The 23,429-nt window shown below is 36.9% G+C and overlaps 1 protein-coding gene and 1 non-coding gene across 4 annotated transcripts; one reads left to right on the forward strand and one right to left on the reverse strand.

Annotated features, from left to right (window-relative positions):
* Positions 1–276: 276 nt before the first annotated feature.
* On the forward strand, positions 277–23,106 carry kif7 (kinesin family member 7). Of its 3 annotated transcripts, none has more exons than XM_058783179.1 (19): positions 277–430; positions 2,132–2,522; positions 3,487–3,687; positions 4,625–5,012; positions 6,054–6,594; positions 6,756–6,920; positions 8,615–8,812; positions 13,022–13,170; positions 13,261–13,391; positions 13,500–13,661; positions 16,622–16,824; positions 17,144–17,341; positions 18,263–18,388; positions 18,844–19,020; positions 19,111–19,326; positions 20,199–20,405; positions 20,899–21,097; positions 21,809–21,970; positions 22,452–23,106. In XM_058783179.1, exons 2-19 carry the CDS (start codon positions 2,195–2,197, stop codon positions 22,811–22,813), a joined length of 4,113 nt encoding a protein of 1,370 aa, XP_058639162.1. In that variant the 5' UTR covers positions 277–430; positions 2,132–2,194; the 3' UTR covers positions 22,814–23,106. The 3 variants fall into 3 exon arrangements, with proteins under 3 accessions (XP_058639162.1, XP_058639164.1, XP_058639163.1); XM_058783181.1 differs by having other exon boundaries at positions 6,777–6,920; XM_058783180.1 differs by lacking the exon at positions 277–430 and adding an exon at positions 550–1,131.
* Positions 23,107–23,201: 95 nt separating this feature from the next.
* Positions 23,202–23,274, reverse strand: trnar-acg (transfer RNA arginine (anticodon ACG)). The gene has a single exon. It is a non-coding gene; the product is annotated as a tRNA-Arg (tRNA).
* Between the last annotated feature and the right edge of the window lie 155 nt (positions 23,275–23,429).

Genomic DNA, 23,429 nt, shown 5'->3' on the forward strand with positions numbered 1-23,429 from the left:
TTAGATTTTTTTGCACCCTCAGATTCCAGATTTTCAAATAGTTGTATCAAAATATTGTCTGATCCTAATAAACCATACATCAATGGAAAGCTTATTTATTCAGCTTTCAGATGATGTAAAGATCTCAATATCGAAAAATTTACACTTAAGACTGGTTTTGTCGTCCAGGGTCACATATAGCAAATCCAAACACAACAATACTTGTTAACGGTTCGTTTTAACACAATAAAGATAATTTCTCTTTAGTAAAGTCAAAATATTACAACAAACAGATTTTACTCAGGCATTTGGGAAGCCGACTGAATGACATCACTGCATCCCCTGGGCTCGCAGTGGTCTGGTCTGGTCTGGTCTGGATCCAGGGAATGGGCTCTGGGACTGGGACTGGGATGTACCCTGCGGAGTCGGATTGATGGACTCGGAAACAACAGTAAGTTTGAAAGTTATGAAAAACCACTCAAAACATGGCAGAAGCGGTTTGAGAGCGCGCGTGCTGAGCGTTGTTGGGCGAATAAACGCGTGCGTGTTTTTCTGAGCTTTGTGTGTCATGAGTGTTTGAGATATTTAAACTTTTAATGAGTTTGCTAGCGGCTAACCGTTGTAGCGGCTCGGCTAATCTGACTTTAGGAAAGAGTTCAACACATTCCTCTGCAGTTATAAACTCACTGAGACTTTCTGCATCTCAATGTTGTCAAATGTTGCGCTGCAAATGTGTTGAAAATATTTACTTCGATCAGATTTAAACTTAACTAGCCCTTTTTGGGGGGGCTGCGAGCATTATAAGTTGTTGGTTTATAGTTTATTGTCTTGTAGCTAGTTTGTTATTGCTGTATCATATTGGTGTAATTGTCTTATAACGTTAGTTGTTTATTGCCTCATAGTTTGTGATCGTCTGAATAGCTGTTTTTCATAGTTTGTTTTCGACACAATGTAACGTCGACCGCAGTTATAAAGTGACAAATCAAATCATTCAACAGCATTACTCAAAAAATAATTAGACGTACTCAAATACCATACCATCTTTTAAAACATGTCCATTTAATTTGTGTCAACTACACGTTTAATAAAGAAGAGCAGCTGCATTTCACATAAACGTGAGTGTATGACGGAAAGATATACAGTATAAATATCGTAAGTATATTTTTGTGTACTTACTGTTTTATAATACCTTGAAAAATACCTTTTTGTTTGTATTTATTGTGGTGTTTACCTTGGTTTGCTTTTGTTACCAGAACAGAGGACATATTGTAATATTAACAACTACAGTTTTTTTATTTGCAGGTATTTATCAGCTATTATTTGTATATTTATAGTAGAATAGAAGTGTTGCTTATGAGTCCTGTTTGTGTGTTTCCTGTTTTTACTCTTCCTTTGTAAAGTGACTACTTTTTAAAATTATTATTATTATTAATTTTTATTGACCTAAAGGTTGTTTGATTGGTCTCTGCACTGTAAGAAAAAAAATCCATAGAAAATATCTTGGCAGAATATTTTCCTTGAAGTTTACGGACATTTCATTTAATCCTAAAACACAACACAATTTAACGCATAATTCAAAACACGGGTAATTGTATTGTACCGCATTGTGAATAAACAATGCAGAAAATTCCTATTATTAGCACGGTACATTGGGCCATATGTGACCCTGGACCACAAAACCAGTCTTAAGTCACAGGGCTATATTTGTAGCAATAGCCAAAAATACATTGTATGGGTCAAAATTATAGATTTTTCTTTTATGCCAAAAATCATTAGGATATTAAGTAAAGATCATGTTCCATGAAGATATTTTGTAAATTTCTTACCGTAATTGTATCAAAACTTAATTTTTGATTAGCAATATGCATTGCTGAGAACTTCATTTGGACAACTTTAAAGGCAATTTTCTCAATATTTAGATTTTTTTGCACCCTCAGATTCCAGATTTTCAAATAGTTGTATCTCGGCTAAATATTGTCAGATCCTAACAAACCATACATCAATGGAAAGCTTATTTATTCAGATGTATAAATCTCAATTTCAAAAACTTTACACTTAAGACTGGTTTTGTCGTCCAGGGTCACATATTTTAATAGACTGTTTCAGAGATGTGTTGCCCTGTCTGTCTATAACCGCTTCTTATTTCATTCAGTGACCATGGGAAGCGGCATCACAGCCCCACAAAAGTAATGAAGGACCGCTAATCAGCTCAGCAATGTCTCCCAAAGGAGTCGGCCAAAGTAAGGTGGAGGAAACGGCTGTGCAGGTGGCAGTCCGGGTGCGTCCGCTGCTTCCCAAAGAGATTTTGCACAACCATGAGAGCTGCATCACTGCAGACCCACAGGAGAAGAGGGTCACCCTGGGCAATGACCGCCACTTCCACTGTGACTTTGTGTTTGAGGATAGCTCTACGCAGGAGGATGTGTACACAGAGTGTGTTCAACCCCTCATCGAGGCTTTCTTTCATGGTTTCAATGCCACGGTTTTCGCCTATGGGCAGACAGGCTCGGGCAAAACCTACACCATTGGAGAAGCCAACATTTGTAAGTCTTTTATACAGAAGTCAAACTATTTATTTATATAGCACTTTATAGGTGTGTGCGATATGGGAAAAATATCATATTAATAAAATCATATATCTTATTCAGATTAGGAATACTATAGAAAATGAATAAAGCAACCAAATGTAAAATAGAACAGTGCATGAATGAGTTACATTGATTTTTAATAATGATGAGCACGGAGTGATTTTCTTTTTTTTCTTTGGTTGTTTGATTAGCATTAATGACAGGCAGCAGCAGGTCTATTAGGCTGTTGTCACTTTAAGATTTCTCCCAAACAAATGTGTTTACGAAAATACTCACCAAGGCAGGCATTTTATTTTTTGTGTGTTTTTAGGCACGCACAGAAAACCACCTGTCGATTCAGTTCTTTTTGTGGCTTATTGCATTTTTCCAGTCTTTTAACCGCTTTGCACTCTTTACTTTCTCATTCATCCATGTTAATATCTTTAAAACTGGAAGATGTGTGAATATATTTACATACAGACATAAATAGGACACGTTTGGTCACAATCTCTATCATTCCTTAGAAAACCGTCAGATCGCCCACCCGTAGAGCTTTATACAATACGGATTGCGTCACATTAATAAACAGTGTTTTAAAATTCATCAATATATAGAAGTGCAATGTTTTTCTTTCATTGGAGGTGTATTGAGTATTGTGACAGCTGATGTGTTGAGTAAACAGATCAAAAGCATGCCTGAGTTCAGTTCCTTACAGCATATTATTAATTGGGCTTCATCTAGACCAGACATGATTCACAAGGCTAGTAAAGGCTTTGTCTGTGTCTTGTTAAAATGCTTCCATGAGTTTGCACGTTTGTGCTGCCAGCAACACCTCCCCCGGTTCATTTGCCACCGCTCCACTTGCAATCTGAGATCTTGCGTTTTAGCATTCTGCCTCATAGAGTTATTCATTAACCTGCTGTTGGTTTTTGGGCCGCAGCCGCTTTTAGGGATGACGAACAGGGCGTCATTCCCAGAGCCGTGGCTGAGATCTTCAAACTGCTGGACGAGAATGACCTCATTGACTTCTCCGTCCGAGTGTCGTACATGGAAGTTTACAAAGAGGTCTTCAGAGACCTTTTGGAAGTTGAGACGGCCAGTAAAGACATAAATATTCGGGAGGATGAAAGGGGCAACATAGGTAAGTTTGTGAGGGAACACAAAATTCTCCTCTAGTATAGAACAAGTAGGAATGTGCAAAACACACTTACATTTGGTAAGATTTTTTAAAATGTTTTATAGAAGTCATCAAATACATCAAAAAGTTGTTATCTAAAAGGTTTTAAAAGTTTTCTATAATACATTTTAGAGTGTAATTTTTTTCCTGTTATCAAAGCTGAATTTTCAGCATCGTTACTCCAGTCTTCAGTGTCACATGATCCTTCAGAAATCATTCTATGATGTTGATTTAGTGCTCAAGAAACATTTCATATTATCAATGTTAAAAACAACTGTGCTGATTCATATTTTTGTGTAAACTGTGTTTATTTTTCAGGATTCTTTGAATAGAAAATCAGCATTTATTTAAAATATAAATCTTTGTAATGCATCTTTGCTGCATAAAAGTATTAATTTCTTAAAAAAAAAAATACTGATAATGAACTTTGACTTTTATTAAAATCAGTTCTGTGGGTTGCCAATTGATGACTTGTAATAATTAAAGAATTTGTATTGTTTAAAATGTATTATTTGTAAATATTATATTGTTTTTTTTTTTTCCAAACAGTATAATCCTGTAACATTTTTTTTAAGAATAGTTAGAAAATAGTTTTTAGAGTAATTACAGCTTGTCACACTGCAGGTAAATCATGTCAGCAGTTAAGTCAAAATCATGTCAGCTGCTCATAAGTTGACAGATCCTGACAGCATCTGTTTATTATTCAGTCATTTTAAGTTTTGATGCTTCTCCTCTTTTATTTTCTCTTTAATTTCAGTTTTTTTTTTTTTTATGTACTTGGTGTTTTAATTCTTCAAAACTGTCTGTCTAGACAAGCTGACTAATCAGGAAGTTTTCAGAAAGTCTTTTTGTAGTATGTGACTGTTCAGAAAAAGAAAGGCATCTTTGTGTTTACCCACAGTGCTTTGCGGTGTGAAGGAATGTGAAGTGGAGGGACTTGATGAAGTGCTGAGTCTCTTAGAGTCAGGAAAGACAGCCCGTCACACTGGGGCCACCCAGATGAACCCCCACTCCAGTCGCTCTCACACCATCTTCACGGTGCTCATGGAACAGAGGCGTGGAGGTTCTCGAGGAGCGGCCGGGACTGTGCAGATCCTCTCTTCCAAATTTCATTTTGTGGACTTGGCCGGATCAGAGCGCATCCTCAAAACCGGCAACACTGGTGAACGGCTCAAGGAGAGCATTCAGATCAACAGTGGACTTCTGGCTCTTGGAAATGTCATTGGAGCACTTGGGGACCCCAAAAGAAAAGGCACCCATATCCCATACAGGGATTCCAAAATCACCAGGTAATTTTACTAATTTTTAAAAAAACGCTGATGATTACAGTATAATTGCAAGAAGATCTAGCCTTAATGGCTAGTAGTGTTTGCTAAAGCAAGAACCGCTATTGCTATTGCTATTGCTATTGCTTACTCTTAAAGGCAAAAATAATTTGAGTTTAGTGATTTTAGTGAAGTGTCAACAGAAAGTAAATCTTGTCTTTCTGTATTTAAATTATATATTTTTATTTTTGTATAAACTTTCTACATTGTTTTTACAGAGAAAATGGCCTTAGATGCTAAAACCAAGTTCCACTGACTTTTTTCTTTAGGAATTTTTAAAATTTAGTTTGTGACATACTTTTCTAACACTTTGGGTTGGTAAGAATTTTTTTTTTTTTTGAAAGTATTCTCTTATGCTCACCAAGGCTGCATTTATTTGTTAAAAAAAAAAAAAACAGTAATATTTATTAAAAATAACTCTTTTCTATTTTAATATATTTTTAAATGTTTATTACCGTGATGTTCTGAGTAATTGCACACTACCGTTAAAAAGGATCAAAGAATCCTGAAAAAAATGTATTATGGTTTTCACAAAAATATTACGCAGCAAAACAGATTTTAACATAGATAATAATAGGAACTATTTCTCGAGTATCAAATCAGCATTGAAGACTGTAGTAATGACACTGAAAATTCAGCTTTGCATAACAGAAATAAATTACATTTCAAAATGTGTTAAAATAGAAAACTGTTATTTTAAATGCTAATAATATTTTTGTTTTTACTGTAGTTTTAATCAAATAAATTCAGCCTGGATAAGCGTAACATACTTATTTCAAAAACATGAACAAATCTTACTGGCCACAATCTTTTGATCAGTAGTGTTAGTGTATATATTGTTAGTTTGTTGTGTGAAGATGCTATTTTAGCTTTTCCATCTCTGATTGAAATGCTCTCAATGGTGTTTTTGTAGTCAAGTTTTAGAAAGAGGGAATGTGTAACATCGCCTTGATATAATTTAAAGGCTTTTAAGATGTGTCGAGCTGTGTTGTATCTTGTTGTCAGGATCCTAAAGGACTCTCTTGGAGGCAACGCCAAGACCGTCATGATTGCCTGCATAAGCCCTTCCTCCTCAGACTTTGATGAGAGCCTAAACACACTCAACTACGCCAAGCGGGCTCGCAACATCCAGAACCGGGCCACAGTCAACTGCCGGGGGGAACCAGACCGCATTGAGGGCCTTGAACTCCAGATCAAAGCGCTGAGACGAGCTCTTGAGAACCGCCAGCGCTCTGAAACCCGCATCATCGCTCGCTCCGACCCCGAGAAAAGACTTCGGCCCTTTGAACTGGACGTGAGGAAGCTGCAAGCAGAGAGCGCCCACTATAGGACTTGCACGGACTCAGCCTACAGGCTTTTGACGGAGCTGCAGGGTGAAGGAACTCTGAATGCAGGTCAGCTCCTGCGGGTGAAAGAGTGGCTTTGCGCCGTTGAGGAGGAGCGCAGCGGTTTGACCTCAGCATCGGGGCTGGACAGCGGCATAGAGAGCAGCTCTACCGAGGACAGCTCCGCGCTGAAGAGAGGGCGGGCGGCACTGAACAACCAGGTTGGCTGCAGGCACATCCATTTTCAAATATGAATATTTTATGTTTAGCAATTCATCATAAAAAGGCAATAATGTATCTTGTCAGGTCATTATTTCTCAAGCATTAATTTCAGAGATGCTCAGATGTCATGAGGTGATTATCTGCGTAATTCTCACGGCAGTGGGATTTATTTATGCCAAAGGATCTTGACCATGTGAAAGAGGATTGGAGCGGAGACCGTGAGGACTACATTTCCCAGCTGCAAGCCCAGATACAGCGACTAGAGCAAGAAAACACTGACTTCTTAGCTGCCCTGGAAGATGCCATGGAACAATACAAACAACAGGTGAGAGAACTGAAGTCTCTGTCAAATTCTCTGTGGTTTTGAATGAAGATTTAATTATGCGATATTTCAGAGTTGGAAATTAATGCATTGTTAAAAGTCTTGGAAAAACTCTGTTTCTGTAGTAAATAAGAAATTTCTAATTAGGTTTTGCTTTAATTAGGTTCCCAAGATGGATTCACAATGTTTCATAAAGTTATTAACATCATAAATCTAGAAAAAATACTGTATAATGCTCTTGAAAAGTCTGGAGTTAGCAAGATTCCTATGCTCACCAAGGCTGCATTTATTTGCTAAAAATCAGCAGCCATTACTCCAGTCTTCAGTTTATGATTAGAAAGTTCAAAAGAACAGTATTTATTTGAAATAAATCTTTTGTAACAATGTAAATGTCTTTATTGTCACTTTTGATCAATTTAATATGTCCCTACTAAAAAAAAAAATTCCCCAGAAAAACAAAATCTTACTGAACTTTTGTCAACAATAGTGTACGTGTATAACATTATATTTTATAACCTGGGAATTAAATGACCAAACACTTTTGTGAAAGTGTTTCCTAAGGGAGTGATGGTAAATTTTGGTCTTTATTCCTCTTTTGGAAAGTTGTTAAAACACTTTTGTGGATGTTTTTTTTTTGATATTGCGTCAAAGGTGAACGCAAGAATTGTGTTTGTTGTAGCCTCCTGTTCACCACTATAGAAATGTACCCAAATATTCTGCTTATAAGAACCCTGGAAATGTGAAAAGGGTCCAATTAAGTAAAACTTGCTGACAGTAATGTCCGGTTTTCTCCATATTGATTTGCAAGTCTAATTTGCTAGAGAATCATTCTAAGTGAAAATGATCATTATCCAGTAATTGCAAACAAACTGGAAACATCATAGTGAAGTCATGGAAATGCATGGGAATAATAAGTTTGAGAACCCTGTATGTTTATAAAAGATGGTGCTGTGAAATTGCTTTGCTGTCTTAAAAAACCTCCTGTGAGCCCATGCATTGTCACGTTCATTTGCACATCATTCAGCTGTTTGTCTGTTTTTGTGTATTTTACAGACAATATTTTACCCACAGCCATAAAAACAGACAACAAAGCTAAGCAGTCAGGTTTATAAATAGATGATTGATCTGAGCGCAGCTCAATTGTTCAGTTCTTCAACATGCCCAATAGACACGTTTTTCTGTTTTTGAAACGCTGAATGATATAATGGAGATGTTCTTGCAAAAACACTTAAATTAAGAGAGACCATGTTGTACTGATTATCTGAGCACTAATAATATCTGTGTTCAGGCGGCTGTCATTTCTATTGAATTCCTTCATTGCGAAAAAAAAAAAATTGATAGTATGTGCCAGTCAAATCTGTCTGTCTTTCTTTCTTTCTTTCTTTCTTTTGGCAACTAACTGAAATAAAATAAGTGTAAGTTGAAGTGATAAAATGAAAATATCTATCTATCTGTGTAACTGTTAACTAAAACCATTAAAAATCATTTTCATTAATTAAAATAAAGCTGTAAAAAAGAATTATTAGATGAAAATCTTAAACTAATTTAAGCAAATATCAAATCTATCTATCAATCTCCTTCAAATTCTAAATGGTGCACAACACCAGTGCAATGCACACAAGACTTAAAACAACACTGGGGACATCTTTTATATTTTCACCTGGTTGTAACTGGATGTCGTTTTCTTTCATTCCTAGAGCGATAAGCTACAGGAGCAGCAGGATCTAATAGCGGAGCTTCACAGTCTGTTAGCCCAGCCTGGAGGAGTAGGGCTGCTCCACCTGAAACAGAGACCTCACACGGCTCCTATCAACTCGCTACTGCAGACATCAGACACCGCCGGTCGCCTCACTCCTCCCTGCGACAGTGATGTGGGCAGAAGCTTCGCCAGACAGGTAATTGATATGTTTTGATTTGTCTCACAGCATCCTCGACCACAAACACACATCAACTTTAATTCAAGATACAATCCACAGCTGCCGCCACCTGGGCTGAGCTGTTAGTAGTACACAAACATCTTCAAACACTTGCCACACACGCTGTGTAATTCGGTGTTTTGACTTCACCCACATACTTTCAGATGCAAAAAAATTCAGCTAATTGCTAATGTAACATTGTGATGTCTTAACAGTCAATTATACACCCTAAATCCACATTTAATGCTTATTATTCAAGCCTGTTGTATGATAAGCTGGCATTTGATGTATTGTCTGGAGAGAGGGTTATTTATTAAAGCAATAAGCCATGAGCGGCTGTGTGTTAAACCTTGTTTGGGACGGCTCACTGCACACAAGGGATGTTTATACTTGCCACACTTGACCACTGCACTATTCTCCAAAACGACAGATAGCAACGCAGAAAAAAAATTGCAGCTGAAACAGCAGCGAAGAAGAACCTTGCCGAATTTTATGTTTACCTAGCTAGGTATGGCATTATTAGTTTTTTATTGGTTTCAATTTTAAAGAGGGATAAAACAGAAACACTCAACAACCAGCATTTACTGTTTACAGTGTTTTGTTTACATTGTACAATCCTAGTCAAGATTATGTATTTACATCTACTGTTCAAAAGTTTGGGATCAGTAAGTCTTTTTAAAGAAATTAAAACTTTTAATCAGCACGGACACATTAAAGGGGTCACATGATGCAATTTCAAATTTTCATTTGTCTTTGGAGTGTTAAAAGCTGTTTGTGCATAGATAAGATCCATGAAGTTGCAAAGACTATAGTTTCAAACCCGAAGAGATATTCTTTATAAAAGTCAAGACTCATCCACGCCTTCCTAAAAAGTCTAATTTAAACACGCCCCCACATATCTACCTCACTGTGTGGGAAGGTTTTCCTTCCATTTGCCCAAATGTTTCCGCAAAGAAAGGAGGCATAACGTTTATTCTCGCTGTAGTATTGTTGTGTGTTTCCTAATATGGTAAGGGGTGTAACATTTCCGTCACACTCTTGAGGTATTCAGCCAATCACAAAGCATTTTTGACCAAAGACCATGAGTGTGACTTTTTTTTTTGCGACCACTTAGCTTTTTCGAATCATGCCCTCAATTTTTTTATGTGTTCCAAATGCCATAAAAGTCACCGCGTTTCATACCATTCTGGTGAAGCTACGATTTTTAAAAATTCTAAATGTAAAATTCTCCGGTCAGAAATGACTGAAGACCGCACAAGGGTTCAGCAGTAGATCAGCATATTACAGGGCTCCAAACAAAAAAATCGAGTAAGGAGCCATTGGCTCCTATAAGAAAAAACTTAAGCGCCAAATAATTTTTTTAGGTGCCACAGAATAAACGCGTTTTATTAATTTGTTTTTTTTTACATTTTGACATTTCAATCATACAGTCATGTGTTTGTTTACTCTTTTCTTGACTTTATCAGCATTTTAATCCATCTTGTAGATGACCTGGGAACTAAGGTTCACTTAAAGTGGGAACTAAACGTCTTTTCCAACTTGAAATATACAGTCACAAAGAATTGTTTATTACACAGAATCTGTACCAATATCATGGACCATAAGAACTTTTAAGTAATTGCAATTTAATAAATTTAAGTTGGTCCAACTTAAAATAAAAAGTGAACAACACATTTTCAAACTGTTATTTGTCAGTGTAACTCAAAATTGTCAAGTTCACTTAATGTATTTCTTTAATTATGCATTAAGTTGGCGCTTTAGGAGCAAATATAGCGGCTTCTCCGAGATAGGTATAAGCGGAGGTTGGAGCCAGCTCCAAATGGGCGGACTTGTTAATATTCCCTACACCAAACTCATATTTATTCAATGACATCATTGCCTTTTGAAGTTTAATCCAGCTGTATCGAGGTTCTTGTCTTTCCATTCCCAATTGTAAGACCTCTTGAAATTATAATTAAGACTTTTCTTATACCATTTAACATGTATAAAATTTACAGCCATAAAAAGTTTTAAATAAGTAAATTGAGAGGTTTATAAGGACCCACAGTATTTAAGTTAGCCCGCTGGGCAGAGCAGTGATACATTTTGGTAGCCCAACTGGAAAAAGCAATAGCCCCGCGATTTTGCGAGCCCTGGGTTTCCTCAGTTTTTTAAAGAAAAGTCAACTGATCGCTTTTTACAGTGTTAGTTTGGGCTCCTCCTCAATGCATCCTATAGAAATGTTGTCAAATCTCTCACACATCCAGTCGGTTTTGCATTTTTATCATGTAGACAACAGGTTAAGTAAAAATATTAATATGCAAGAGCGAATAAATATAGCGAAATGCTCCTCTTTATAATTATTTTTCTAGCTGACTGATGAGCTTATGGATGGCCAGTGGTTAGATATTGTTACGTGGCATTGTTTACAAGCTTTACAAGATTTCCACAGTTTGACACAGAATGAGCGATTACATGAGACATTTCAATAAGTGTAGGCTCTCTTATAAATAGCCTACCTTTTGATATTAATTCACATTCATTTCATACTATAATAGAGAAAGATATAATGGGTTCACTTGCCGTTTGAACTGAGGCGCTAAAGCGATTGCGCCTGCCGCATTAAAGAGCACCAAAACCGTATTTATTTTATGAATTTTGTTATGAATTTGGCAGAATGTTAAAGCTGATACTTTGTTTATTAAAAAGTAACAAAGCACAAAGCTTATTGTGATTACTGGACAGCAAGTGCGCTGCAAACAGGCTAATATGAAGTTCACGCATTTACAGAACTCAGCATATAGACTAAAGATCTTGATAACAAGAAACCATATTAGCAGGGGTGCACATAAGTTTTTCAGCCTGGTTCTCATATGAGAATCTGGAGATTTGGTCCTCACACGGGCTATGGCATGTAGTGTGACCCATAAAATATAACTCTAAAAAAAATTATTAATAATAGTGATAATATTATTGCACTTTATTTCGTGTTTTTTTTTTTTTATTATTATTAAATAACTAACTAAAAATAATGAACTAAATAATCAAGTGTGATAAAACGTAAAATCAGCGAGCTTTTATTTTGGCGTGTTGCCGGCAAGTAAATATTATGCGCTTCCGGGTTTAGCGCTGCTGATGGAATTGCGTCAGTGAATGAAATGTCACAGTTTTGCTTTGAAAACGGCAGCGGGTAGCCTAGATTGTGCTTTCAGTTTGGATAGAAATCTTATACGGTACAGTTTGTCGATCTAAAATGGTAATTGTGCATTGACAGCTGTCAACCATGTCGATACGCGCTGTCAGAACTTATTTACACAGCGCATTTTTAATTTAGGTCATGCGGACCTGCGAACCAGTTATGTGCACCCCTGCATATTAGTAATTATTATAAACGAGAATTGTTAACGATATTGCCAATATCTACACAGCTGACAGCTTTACCTGTTGAAGTTTGTTCAAGTTGTGCATTAAATAGACACTGCTTTTCTGCACTTTAACTTTGCACGTCTCCGTCATTTTGATCTGTCGCGCTGCACGACTGAGCTGCGTTTAGCAGAGATGAGGACTGTTTGAAACTCTTTTTTTCCATTAAAACTTTGATGCGCATCGTCTCAGTTTAATACGTGGACATAAAAGATGTGATCACAAAAAAATCAAGTCATAACAAAGTCGCCATTGGCGACCTCAGCAAAAACTTCACTCGCAAATTAATATTTTTGGTCGCAAATGCGACCGTTTTAGTCGCAGTTTGGAGCCCTGATATTAGAATGATTTCTGAAGGATCATATGACACTGAAGACTGGAGTATTGGTGCTGAAAATTCAGCTCTGCTATCACAGGAGTAAATTACATTTATTTTATAAATTACATAACGTTTTTCTGCCAAATAATATAGTTCACTAGCATTATTATTGGTGAAATTGTTACAAATGATGTGTGTGTGTCAGATATTTTACAGTTGATTGGGTGCTCTAACAACCCCAAACACTTCAAATCAAATGCTTTTAATCAAATGTTTTAATATTGTTAATTATTATTTGAGCTTTCTGGTTTGGTTAAAGGCTGAAAAATATTTACTAAATACTTTTTGAAATCCGTGAGGAAAAAATGAATAGGGAATATCTTGTGCTTTCTACAGGATCGATGTGTACAATATGTAGTTAGAACCATTATAATGCATTTTTTCACCTTCATGTGAACTGTTTTTAGGTTGAAACGTGTGTGTCAGTAGACAACGGCTCATTTTCAGACCAGACCCAGTGGGAAAGCGGACGAGGAAACACTCACTATGAAACCTCTGGGAAAGGAGTGAACCGAGATGAAGATGGTCATGTTCAAACCGCCAGAGATAAACGGAAGTATGTCAGATTATATTAATCCAGTTCTAATGTGAAGGTTCATTGAGAATGAATAGCTAATTGATTCAGCATTGCCATCATTTTTTGCAGATCCATCAATGTAACCTGGACAAAGAAAGATGCTCCCTTGCTCCAAGGGTCTTGTGCTGGGACCAGGGCAACCCTGTCTCAGGCGTTTGGACTCGGCCATCCTCTGGGTCTACAATGCACCAGACGCACATGTGAGGGTTGACAAGGGTCTCTGTGTTTAACGGAAGAGCACCGGCCTACATTAGTTTCTGTCCAATATTCAGTCAGTTAGCTTTGATTTGTTTTGATTGATTCTCCAGCTAACAGCAGCATTGGCGAGAGCTCTGTGTGGGAGAGCATCAGAGGGTTTGGAGGCGAGTTCTGCTCAGAGAGAGGGCTTCTGCAGGCACAGCAGAAGATCAGAGAGCTCTCCATCACCATCCGCATGAAGGAGGAGCTCATTAAAGAGCTGGTCAAGACAGGTGAGGCTGTTGAGAAAACCTGCTGCTCAGCACGTAAATAAAAGGCAGTGTTAAAACAGAACAAAAAGAAAAAAAGTCTGTTCTAAAGTATCTGTTGTGTAGAGTACTGACTCAAATACCTGAAAATATTTGTGTGCAGCTTATATCTCCATTGGAAGAGCAGTTTATATATGTGACCTGTGCTGGCAAAATGAGTCACAATGAGCAAATGATCAAAAATGAGTTATCTCTGTTTTCACATTCTCCATTAAAAGACCTTAAAAATGACGAAAAATGATTGAGCTACACTTGTTTGAAGTCGATAGAGAGAGCGAACTCAATTTTGAGAAAAATTTTGTTAAAGTTTTCTGAAGATTCCAAAGCAAAATCACCTAGCAACGCTGCATCTTTTCCTCCAGTTCTTTTCTTAAAAATAATTACTATATTAATAATCACAATATATATATATTATTTTATCTTTGTTATTACAAATAAGAACAGATGCAAAAAAATAATAATATCTGCATTACCTTTTTCATTTTACATCTAAACAGAAGCATTCAAGTAAGAAAAACAAAAAATCAGATGTAAAAATCCCTTTTGTGTGTTCATTACAAATAAATTGATTATTAAAACTGCAAAAGCAGTTCAATCAAGAGCAGTGAATGATTCCCTATTTTCTTTTATTGTTTGATTAACGTTAATGCGATAGATGGCCTATATATTATTAAGACCTACTGTACTGCACAGATCTAATATAATTTTACACATTTTATCCAAACAGTTCCCTAAACGTTCACTTAAGTCATAACAGATTATGTTTGCATGAACACTTAAATGCTGTAATTCTGTGTATATTTATCGGGATCGGGCGCTTTGAATGGTCTGTGCGAGAAGCAAGCGGATAAAAAGTACTTATCTCAGAAAACGTACAAATAAAGATAATTTTAATTACTATTAATATTTAATTACTATTTTGAGCATTGGGATCACTAGACGAGGGCTTAATGAACTCATTTTTGTGAAAAACTCAAATTCGACAATTTAATTTTTCACTTTTTTGCATGTAGCTTTAAATTAGCCCGTGTGCATTCCGACTCATTTTGCCAGCACGGGTCACACATTTGCTGTTATCTTTGCTTCTATTTTATTTATTTTGTTCTTTCTTTTATTACTACATGTTTACTTAATTTACTGAATAATTACGTGGAAAACTGTTATTTGAATAAAAATAAAATTATACAGTGTTTTGAATTGTATAACAAAATATAAAGCCAATAGAGTGCTGCAGGAATGAGTCGTAAAACCCGAAAAGCATTTTTGCCAAAAGTCAGTGTGTTGTTGTTTTTTTTTTTTTCAGCAAGGATGCATTAAATTGGTCAAAATTGACATTAAAACATTTATACTGTTACAAAAGATTTCAATTTTTGTTTTTTTTATGGGTTTTAGGTTAAATGCCTGAAATAATGTCTGTGATGAACACAAGCTCAGGATATTTTTACACTTTAGTTTGTAACATAAAATACATCAGTAATACCCACTTGTGTGAAGTTTTTACTTATCTTGAAATAGGCATTGTTTTTTTTGTTGCCTAAATGACTACAGAGGTTGTCCAGGATATTAAACGTCATCTCACCATACAAGAAACCTCATCTACTCAATACTAGTCATAGACTGGTTGTGTTAATACTCATGTTCTTGAAAACTATTCTAACTATTTTAATTGACTTTTTATTTTTTTATAAAAGTTGTGTTAATTTGTGCAGATTATCTTTAAGAAAAACATGTAAGAATCATAAACTTTTGTTGGTCACAGAGCTTATTTTCAGCAATGCAAAAGCCAGTGGAAAAATCCTATTGGTTTTTTGTCGAGAGACCCAGGGTAATGCTTACAAAATTACGTCATCCCTGCAGCACTTTTTTATTTTATTTTTTGCCATACTAGTGTGCAACTAATCAATAAAAACTTTAATAATGGATAATGAAAATGAATGACAACCAGTTTCATCATCTATGAGTCGAGTCTTTATGCTGCGCAATCAAGAACCTTCATCAGTTGTAACACTTTACAGCAGTGAAAAACACAAATGAAACAAAATGGCAAGGTCACAGAGCTAGCATTCACAATATAAGTTGTCCAAAGCGTGGGAGCATATTATATTAAATGCTTCACAGAATCTTAGAGTTTTATGTTCCCCGTGTTTGGTGACAGTTGCTTGTGTTGTTTTATGTGCTTAAGAGCTACTTGACTTGGTTAAAGTATTTTCTGTTAATGTAAGAAATTCACTTTTATTTTGTATAAAGCCACCCCATCTCAATATATCCAAGCATGAATGTGAACTGTTAGGTCAAGACTCCAGCGGATGGCATAATTTAATTATTTGATTTAGATTTTCATAAAGAAATATATTGAATTTTCCATAAAATTAATTACATTAGTTTCACAACAGTAGCTGTTCAGTATAAACTTGTGAATTTTTTATTAATGTTTTTTAAAGTGTCTCATGCTCCCCAAGGCAGCATTTATTTGATCAGAAATACAGTGATAATGTGAAATATTATTCATAACTATTTTCTGTTTAAATATATTTTAAATTGATATTTATTCCTGTGATGGCAATTACTCCAATTTTCAGTGTCACATGATCCTTCAGAAATCATGCTGATGTGCTGATTTGCTGCTCAAGAAATATTTCTAATTATTATCAATGCTGAAAACTGTTGTGCTGCTTCATATTTTTTCAGGATTCTTTGATGAATAGAAAGTTCAAAAGAACAGCATTTATTCAAAATAATTTTTAAAATGTCTTTTACTCTCACTTTTGATCAATTTATTGTTTTCTTTATGAATAAAAGTATTCCTTTCTTTAAAAAAAATCTTGCTGACCCCAGGTTATGAGTTTCTAATTATCATGAGTTTTTTTTTTTTTTTTTGTGGTTTACAAATCTTCCTGTTCTCTGAAAATGATCTTTCTCTCTAGGTAAGGACGCTCAGGCCATGAACAGGCAGTACAGTCGTAAGATCTCTGAGCTGGAAGCCGAAGCGGAGCAGGCCCGTGCGGAGCTCACAGAGGCACAAAAGCAGCTGCAGGACCTGGAGGTTCAGGGCGGCCGTGACGCTGCTGACCGCTCCAAAGCTCAGGAGTGCAGGAGGAAAATCGCAGCTGCACAGAGCAAAGTTCAGGTCTGTGTCTGGCAGCTTTGACTTGCCGAAAGGCATCATTATGGAAATCCCGTTTGAGTGGCGTTTCTCTAGAACGGTTTTAAGGTTGTCACCACACCAAAATTTCTGTATTTTGAATATCACAGCATGAATTGACCAAATAAAATGACTTAAATGACATTTGAAACGGGCCTTACTCTGTCATAATTTGCGAATATTTATTAAAATAGCCACTTTTAGGTTTAGTTATCATTTGTGAAGAATCTTCGAAGAACAAAAGTGAAGGAAAACTAGATTCTGGCAGTATATATGTAGCTCTTCACAGGTGCTGTGCTTTCAGGTGTTGAAGCAGAAGCAGCGGGACACTGCGCAGCTGGCCTCCCTGTCTGCGCAGAGCGAGCGGCGCGTGCAGGAACTCGAGAGGAACGTGCAGAACATGAGGCAGCAGCAGGACCTTCTGCAGCGCCGCTTGCGAGAGGAGAGCCAGCAGAAGAGACGGCTGGAGAGTGAGATGCAGAAAAGAAAGCACCGAGTCAAGGTGAGCCGAGTGTTGCGTTCAGTCTTTTATCAGCGCAGGTGGGAGAGAAATCAAGAGTATAAATGGAATTACAAGTGAAGTGTGTAATTTATACTTCACTAGCAGTGGAATTGCAGAAATAATGATTATTTCCAGACAGAGGCTGTGGTTGCGTTTTTTTTTATATACCGTAATAAATACTGTATACACTATTGTTTAAGTGTTTAGGGTCAGAAAGAAATGTTTTTTTTTTTTTTTCAGCAAGGATGCATTAAATTGGTCAAAAATTGACATTAAAAACATTTATACTGTTACAAAAGATTTCAATTTTTTTTTTTTTTAAATGCTGTTCTTTTGAATTTCTATTTATCAAAGAATCTTGAAAAAAGCATCAAAAATATTTTCAACTTTTTTCAACATTGATAATAAATGTTTTTTGAGCAGCAAATCACTGAAGACAGAAATAATCAGCTTTGCCATCGCAAGAATAAATTACATTTTAAAATATATTGAAATAGAAAGCTGTTGTTTAAAATTGTTTTACTGTATTTTTGAGCAAATAAATGGTGCATTTCTTTCAGAAACATTGTGCTTTTGAACAGTAGTATATAAAATATAAAACATTAAATGTGCCTGCACATTTTCTTTGTAAAATATAAAATGTAGCTATTTTTCTGGCTTGTTTGCTTCAGATCACATCTTTCTTTGTGTGGTGTCGCTACTGTTGCAGAAATGACACATTTAATGTTTTTTTTGGAGTGTTCATCTCAGTATTTTTTTTTTTTTTTTCAGGAAACTGTGTTCTGTTCTGTAAGGGCCAGCATTAGTCATCTGCGTTTCTGTATTCTGAACAATAATCTACAGCGAAACCTCAGCCTCTCAGTTATTCTTGTCGTTCAATAGTGAATCATTTACCAAACAGCCTCTTTCTCTTTCTCAAAGGAGCTGGAGATAAAGAACGAACAGCAGCAGAAAATTCTGAGGATTAAGACGGAGGAAATCGCTGCCTTCCAGCGCCAGAGGAGAAGTGGAAGTAACGGCTCGCTCGTATCACTAGAGGAACAGCAGGTGGGTTGAGACAGAGAAACGAAATCGTGCTCCTTTTCATCAAACCCTTCCCACAGCTATTACCCAGCAAGAAAATATTATTTTTAGAACTGTTTACTCAGTCATAGTGTTTAATAGTTTGACTGACGTTTGAAAGAATTTCATTATCGTTTCCTTGTGGCTGAGGGTAGGTTTCAATAGCTTGTTTCAACATGTTCAGAGTTCAGTTTGCTGCCCAAATTCCCTCTCAGCCTGGTATCTGGTATGTGCTTTGTTATTTATCTTGGAGCAGTGCATTTGCTCTTTCCAAGGTCATGTTTGTGGGTTTGATTCCCAGGGAATTAACATATAGTTAAAATGTAAACCTTGAATTCAGTTCCACTTTGGATCAAAGCATCTGATGAATAAATTCAAAACTTATTGAGCATGTATTTAATATGTAAATAATTGCATTCAAATTATCTGTGGTTGAGCAGAAGATAGAGGAGCAGAAACGCTGGCTTGATGAGGAAATGGAGAAGGTATTGGAACAACGACGCGGACTTGAAGACCTGGAAGGAGAGCTGACCAAGAGAGAAGAGATCTTAGCCAAAAAGGAGGCCTTGCTCTTGGAACGCAGTGGCCTGGAATCCAAAAAGCTCCGCTCTAGTCAGGTCTGTAAAAACATTGTGGCTTTGCTTTGTCCCATTATCCACCCCGTTATGAGTCTTTACAAGTTATGGTGTGGTCTGTTTTCTCTGCAGGCTCTTAGTAAAGACCTGTTGACCTTGTCGAGCCGAATCGAGTCTCTGGAACGGGAGCTGACTGAGAGGAACGGTCTGCTGCGCAGTAGCAGTGCTCAGGACTCCGAGCAAATCAGACAGGAGATCTCCAACCTCCGGCAGGAGAAGGACCTGCTTCTCAAACAGAGAGTGGAGCTGGACGACAAACTGAGACAGGGCGACCTGCTCTCTCCTGAGGTGAAAATCTCAACTTTTAGAAGTCGTAACTTTCAGAACTACTTTTCTTCTTTTCGATTTTTATATAAAAATATATATTACCAAAAAGTATATTCATAAAATGTTTCACAAATACAAAATACACTTCACGGATGTACAACCTTATGCACAACAAGTCTTGAATGTTTAAAATTGAAAGTTTATTATCGAATCTGAATCTGCAAATCATCCATGTGTGAATCACCTTGGACTTGCAACACTCAGACCACAGTGTAAAAACACACCTTGAAGTATATGAAGAATTTGTATTTCTCAATTTCCAATCTCAATATCTCCTCAACTGTGTTTGATGTTTAATATGCTAGATTTAGAATGTCCTAGCTAACTTTAGGGTGGAATACAGTATATGACTTTGCCCAGATTTTTGCCCCAATTTGCAGTCTGGAGGAGTCGATTGTTGTTGCTGAAAGTCCAAACCAGTCTGCAAACTAAAGGCCAGGGCTCCTGGAGGACCACTGTCCTGCAGAGTTTCACTCCAGCTTACCTCTGCACACCTGCCTGGACCTTTTTATTATGCCTAGTGAGACCCTGATTAGCTGGTTTAGGTGTGTTTAATTGGGGTTGGAGCTAAACTCTGCAGGACAGTGGCCCTCCAGGAGCAGGATTGGACACCCCTGCTTTAATCAGTTGGAATCGACAAATTTAACAGAAAAATCATGTACAGTTGCTTTAAATGCTGTTAAAGTTTAAGAATTCTAAAATGTTAAATTCTGGAATTAGAATATCGTAACCACATTTGTGCAATAGAATGTTAGTATTCTAAAACTCCACGTTGTTTGCATGATGTTCAAATTCCATTTTTTAAAGCTGCACTGTCCTCTGTTAAACATCAGGAAGAACGAACACTGTTCCAGTTGGACGAGGCCATCGAGGCTCTGGATGCTGCTATCGAGTACAAAAACGAGGCGATCACCCAGAGACAGAGGCAGCTGCGGGCGTCAGGCAGCATGCTCACCCAATGGGAGATGAACCTGATGGCCAAACTCACCTACCTGTCTGCCTCCGAAACTAGAGCTCTGCTTTGTAAATACTTTGATAAGGTCAGACACCATCTGAGTTTCCTCCAGTGATCTCGTTTGTGAAGTTATAGGGTGACACTTTAGTGTACTTGTTCGTGGTGGTGAGTTTTATTCAAAGACGTGCGATCTATTATCAGTTGGCAAAGCATCGAAATGCAGCACCGAATCCCTGTTAAACAATAACAACACTTGCACGTCTGTGTTTATCCCAGCCACACGTTAGCTTCTTGCCTGTGTGGTCACATTTACTCTGTTTTGGCAAATGCAGACACGGTTTTTAACAACACACGTTTTCTCACATTATTTCCATATTCACGCTGCCATTTAATAGAAGTAAGTTTAGCTGTTTAACACATTAGGGAAAGGCGAAGACTTGTGTAATTGTGTGATTTTTGTAACAGCATGTTATTGTGAGAAGCGCTTTACAAGTAAATTGAAATTATTTCTTTATTCACTTGACCTTCCGCTTCAGCTAAGAATGTGATTGTTATGACGCTTTGTGTGTTTTGCAAAGGTCGTGTCTCTTCGTGAGGAGGAGCGCAGGCTGCAGATGGCTCTAGCTGAGCTGGAGCTGAGAGTCGAGGAGCAGCAGAACTTGGTTGGGTGGTTGGAAGCAGCTGTGGAAAGACAGCAGCTCGAGGCAGACCGTAGACTCACCCAGCAGCAGAAGGAGCACGAGAGAAACATCCAGCTACTGCTGCAGCAGTGCCGAGGTATGAGTCCTGAGACTACTGCAGTTTTCAGGGATAGTTCACCCAAAAATGAAAACTTTCATCATTTACTCACCCTCATGTTGTTACTTAACACTCAAAGGTGTCAAAAAATGAATCCTGATCCATCTGAAGAGACGCAATCACTTTATTTGATGTAGAGATTTAATTTAGGCTCTTATTTACATCTAAACAATGATCGACACATACATTGAGCACATCACATTTGGCAAACATACCAGATGTAAATTAAATCTGCTCATTATATAAACTGATCGTATCTCTTTACAAGTCATGAGATTAAAACTGCTCGATTCATATGGATTCGTTTTATGTCTTTATGACATTTTGGTTACCTGGACTTTCAGTGAAGGGATGGAAACCTCTCAGGTTATATTAAAAATATCTTCATTTGTGTTTCATAGATTAACCAAAGTCTGAATGCGAGTAAACTAAATTTTAATTTAATAAAAAAAAAATTTCTGGGAAAAGTATCCTTTTAAGCACATTCACTATATTTTATTTATCCTTGGTTATAAAACATAGCCAGTGTTATGTAATTCAGTGCAAAACAAGACTTTAGAACATATCTCTTTTTATTTTTTTATTTTTTATAGCAGCTATAGTGTGTTAAAAATGAGGCAATATCATCCATGAATTCCCAAATCATTGTGAACATGTAAGGTGAACGTATTGGCAATTTATTGTTTCCAGAGCAAATGGATGAGGGTTTGGCTGGTAGACAACGGCAGTATGAGGGACTGATCCTCAACCTCAGCAAAGAGCTCAACTTCTGCAAAATAGCCAATCAGGAGCTGAACATCAAACTAAGGGAAATGTGTGGCCCTGTAAATCATGCTGGAGAACAAAGCAAAGGTGAGAACTGCTGTCACTCAATAACAATCTTTTTTTAATATTAAGTGTTTTAGCCAACATTTTTATTTTTCTGTGGAAGAAACGGCAGCTTCTAAATAAAATTGTTTTCATTTTTTTTTTGTAATGAATAAAGTGAACTGTTTTCTTCATTACTTCTTGTACAGTTTTTATCTTTTGTTCAGACCTATTATTTTCTTTAAAAGTGAGCACAAAAAAAAATCTCAGGCAGCATGTCTGAGATTCTTTTTTGCACTTAATGGAAGTGGATTTATACCATCAAAGCTGAAAAAAGCGTAATTGAAGAATAGTTCATTTGTGCATCGTATTCAAGTCTTCTTTAGTCAGTATGTGAGGAACAGACTGATATTTAAGCCATTATCTCCTGACCATGTAGACCATCTTTATGCTTGTGTTTAGTTATACAATCATGCCTTCATTTTTTATTGTTGATTGTTGAATGTTTTTCTACACCTTTTCTCAGGTCCAAACTGTGACAGTCGGCTTTCGAGTGGGGTCCAGGGCAGGCTTACTGAAGATGCCAAGTCTCCACTTGATACAGAGAGAGTTCAGAAGTCAAGAGAAGAGATGCGAGAGCTGGTACATGCCCCTCTTCCACCAACATGGAGGCGCTCTTCGCTCCCCACGGAGGACCAGTACAGCATGGAGGAGCTCAGGCAGAGAGCAGCTTGTGAACTGCCAAATAACAGGATAATTCAGCCCGGTATGAACTCCACACACTGGAGCGGGACAAGACCACGGAGAGAATTAAGGAGATCGAGCCTCAACACAGGACCACTTCATTCCAGTTCAGCAATAATTGATGTTCGGAAAAATCCAGTGTAGTTTGTACAGTTAGTATCTTCAGTATATTGTACCAGTAATCCACGGTTTTCAGAATATCTCCTTTTTTATTGCTAAAGATTACTGATTGTAAATTGTTTATTTGTACTTTTTCATTGTCAGTCATCCTTGGAATGTACTTTCGATTCATTTGGTCACATTTCAAGAACTTTTTTTTATTCAACTGTTGCAGGTTTCCAACACTCTTGGACACGTTTTTAGTGAATGTAAAAGGGATTTTCTTTCATAAACAATGAAATAAAAACGCCTTGACAGAAAATAAATATTTTTAAAAAAAAATCCTTAACAAGATCATATTTTATTCAATAAATAAAAGGGCGTAACTAAGAAGTAAGATTATTAATATATCTGTAATTTTGGAAAAGGTTACCGAGCCAGCCAGGAGTCGAACCTAGAATCTTCTGATCCGTAGTCAGACGCGTTATCCATTGCGCCACTGGCCCATATGGCGGCGTGTTTTTGTGGACGTCTATATACTGTACATACTGTGTGTATACGCATTGTAATACTTGCACTGTATTAAAGAACGGCGTAAAACGCAATGCCGTAAGCAGATATGTGTAAAATAACTATCATATTTAGCTTTTATGCTACGCAG

Source organism: Onychostoma macrolepis, chromosome 07, assembly GCF_012432095.1.
Source record: "Onychostoma macrolepis isolate SWU-2019 chromosome 07, ASM1243209v1, whole genome shotgun sequence".
NCBI classification, from domain to species: domain Eukaryota; kingdom Metazoa; phylum Chordata; class Actinopteri; order Cypriniformes; family Cyprinidae; genus Onychostoma; species Onychostoma macrolepis.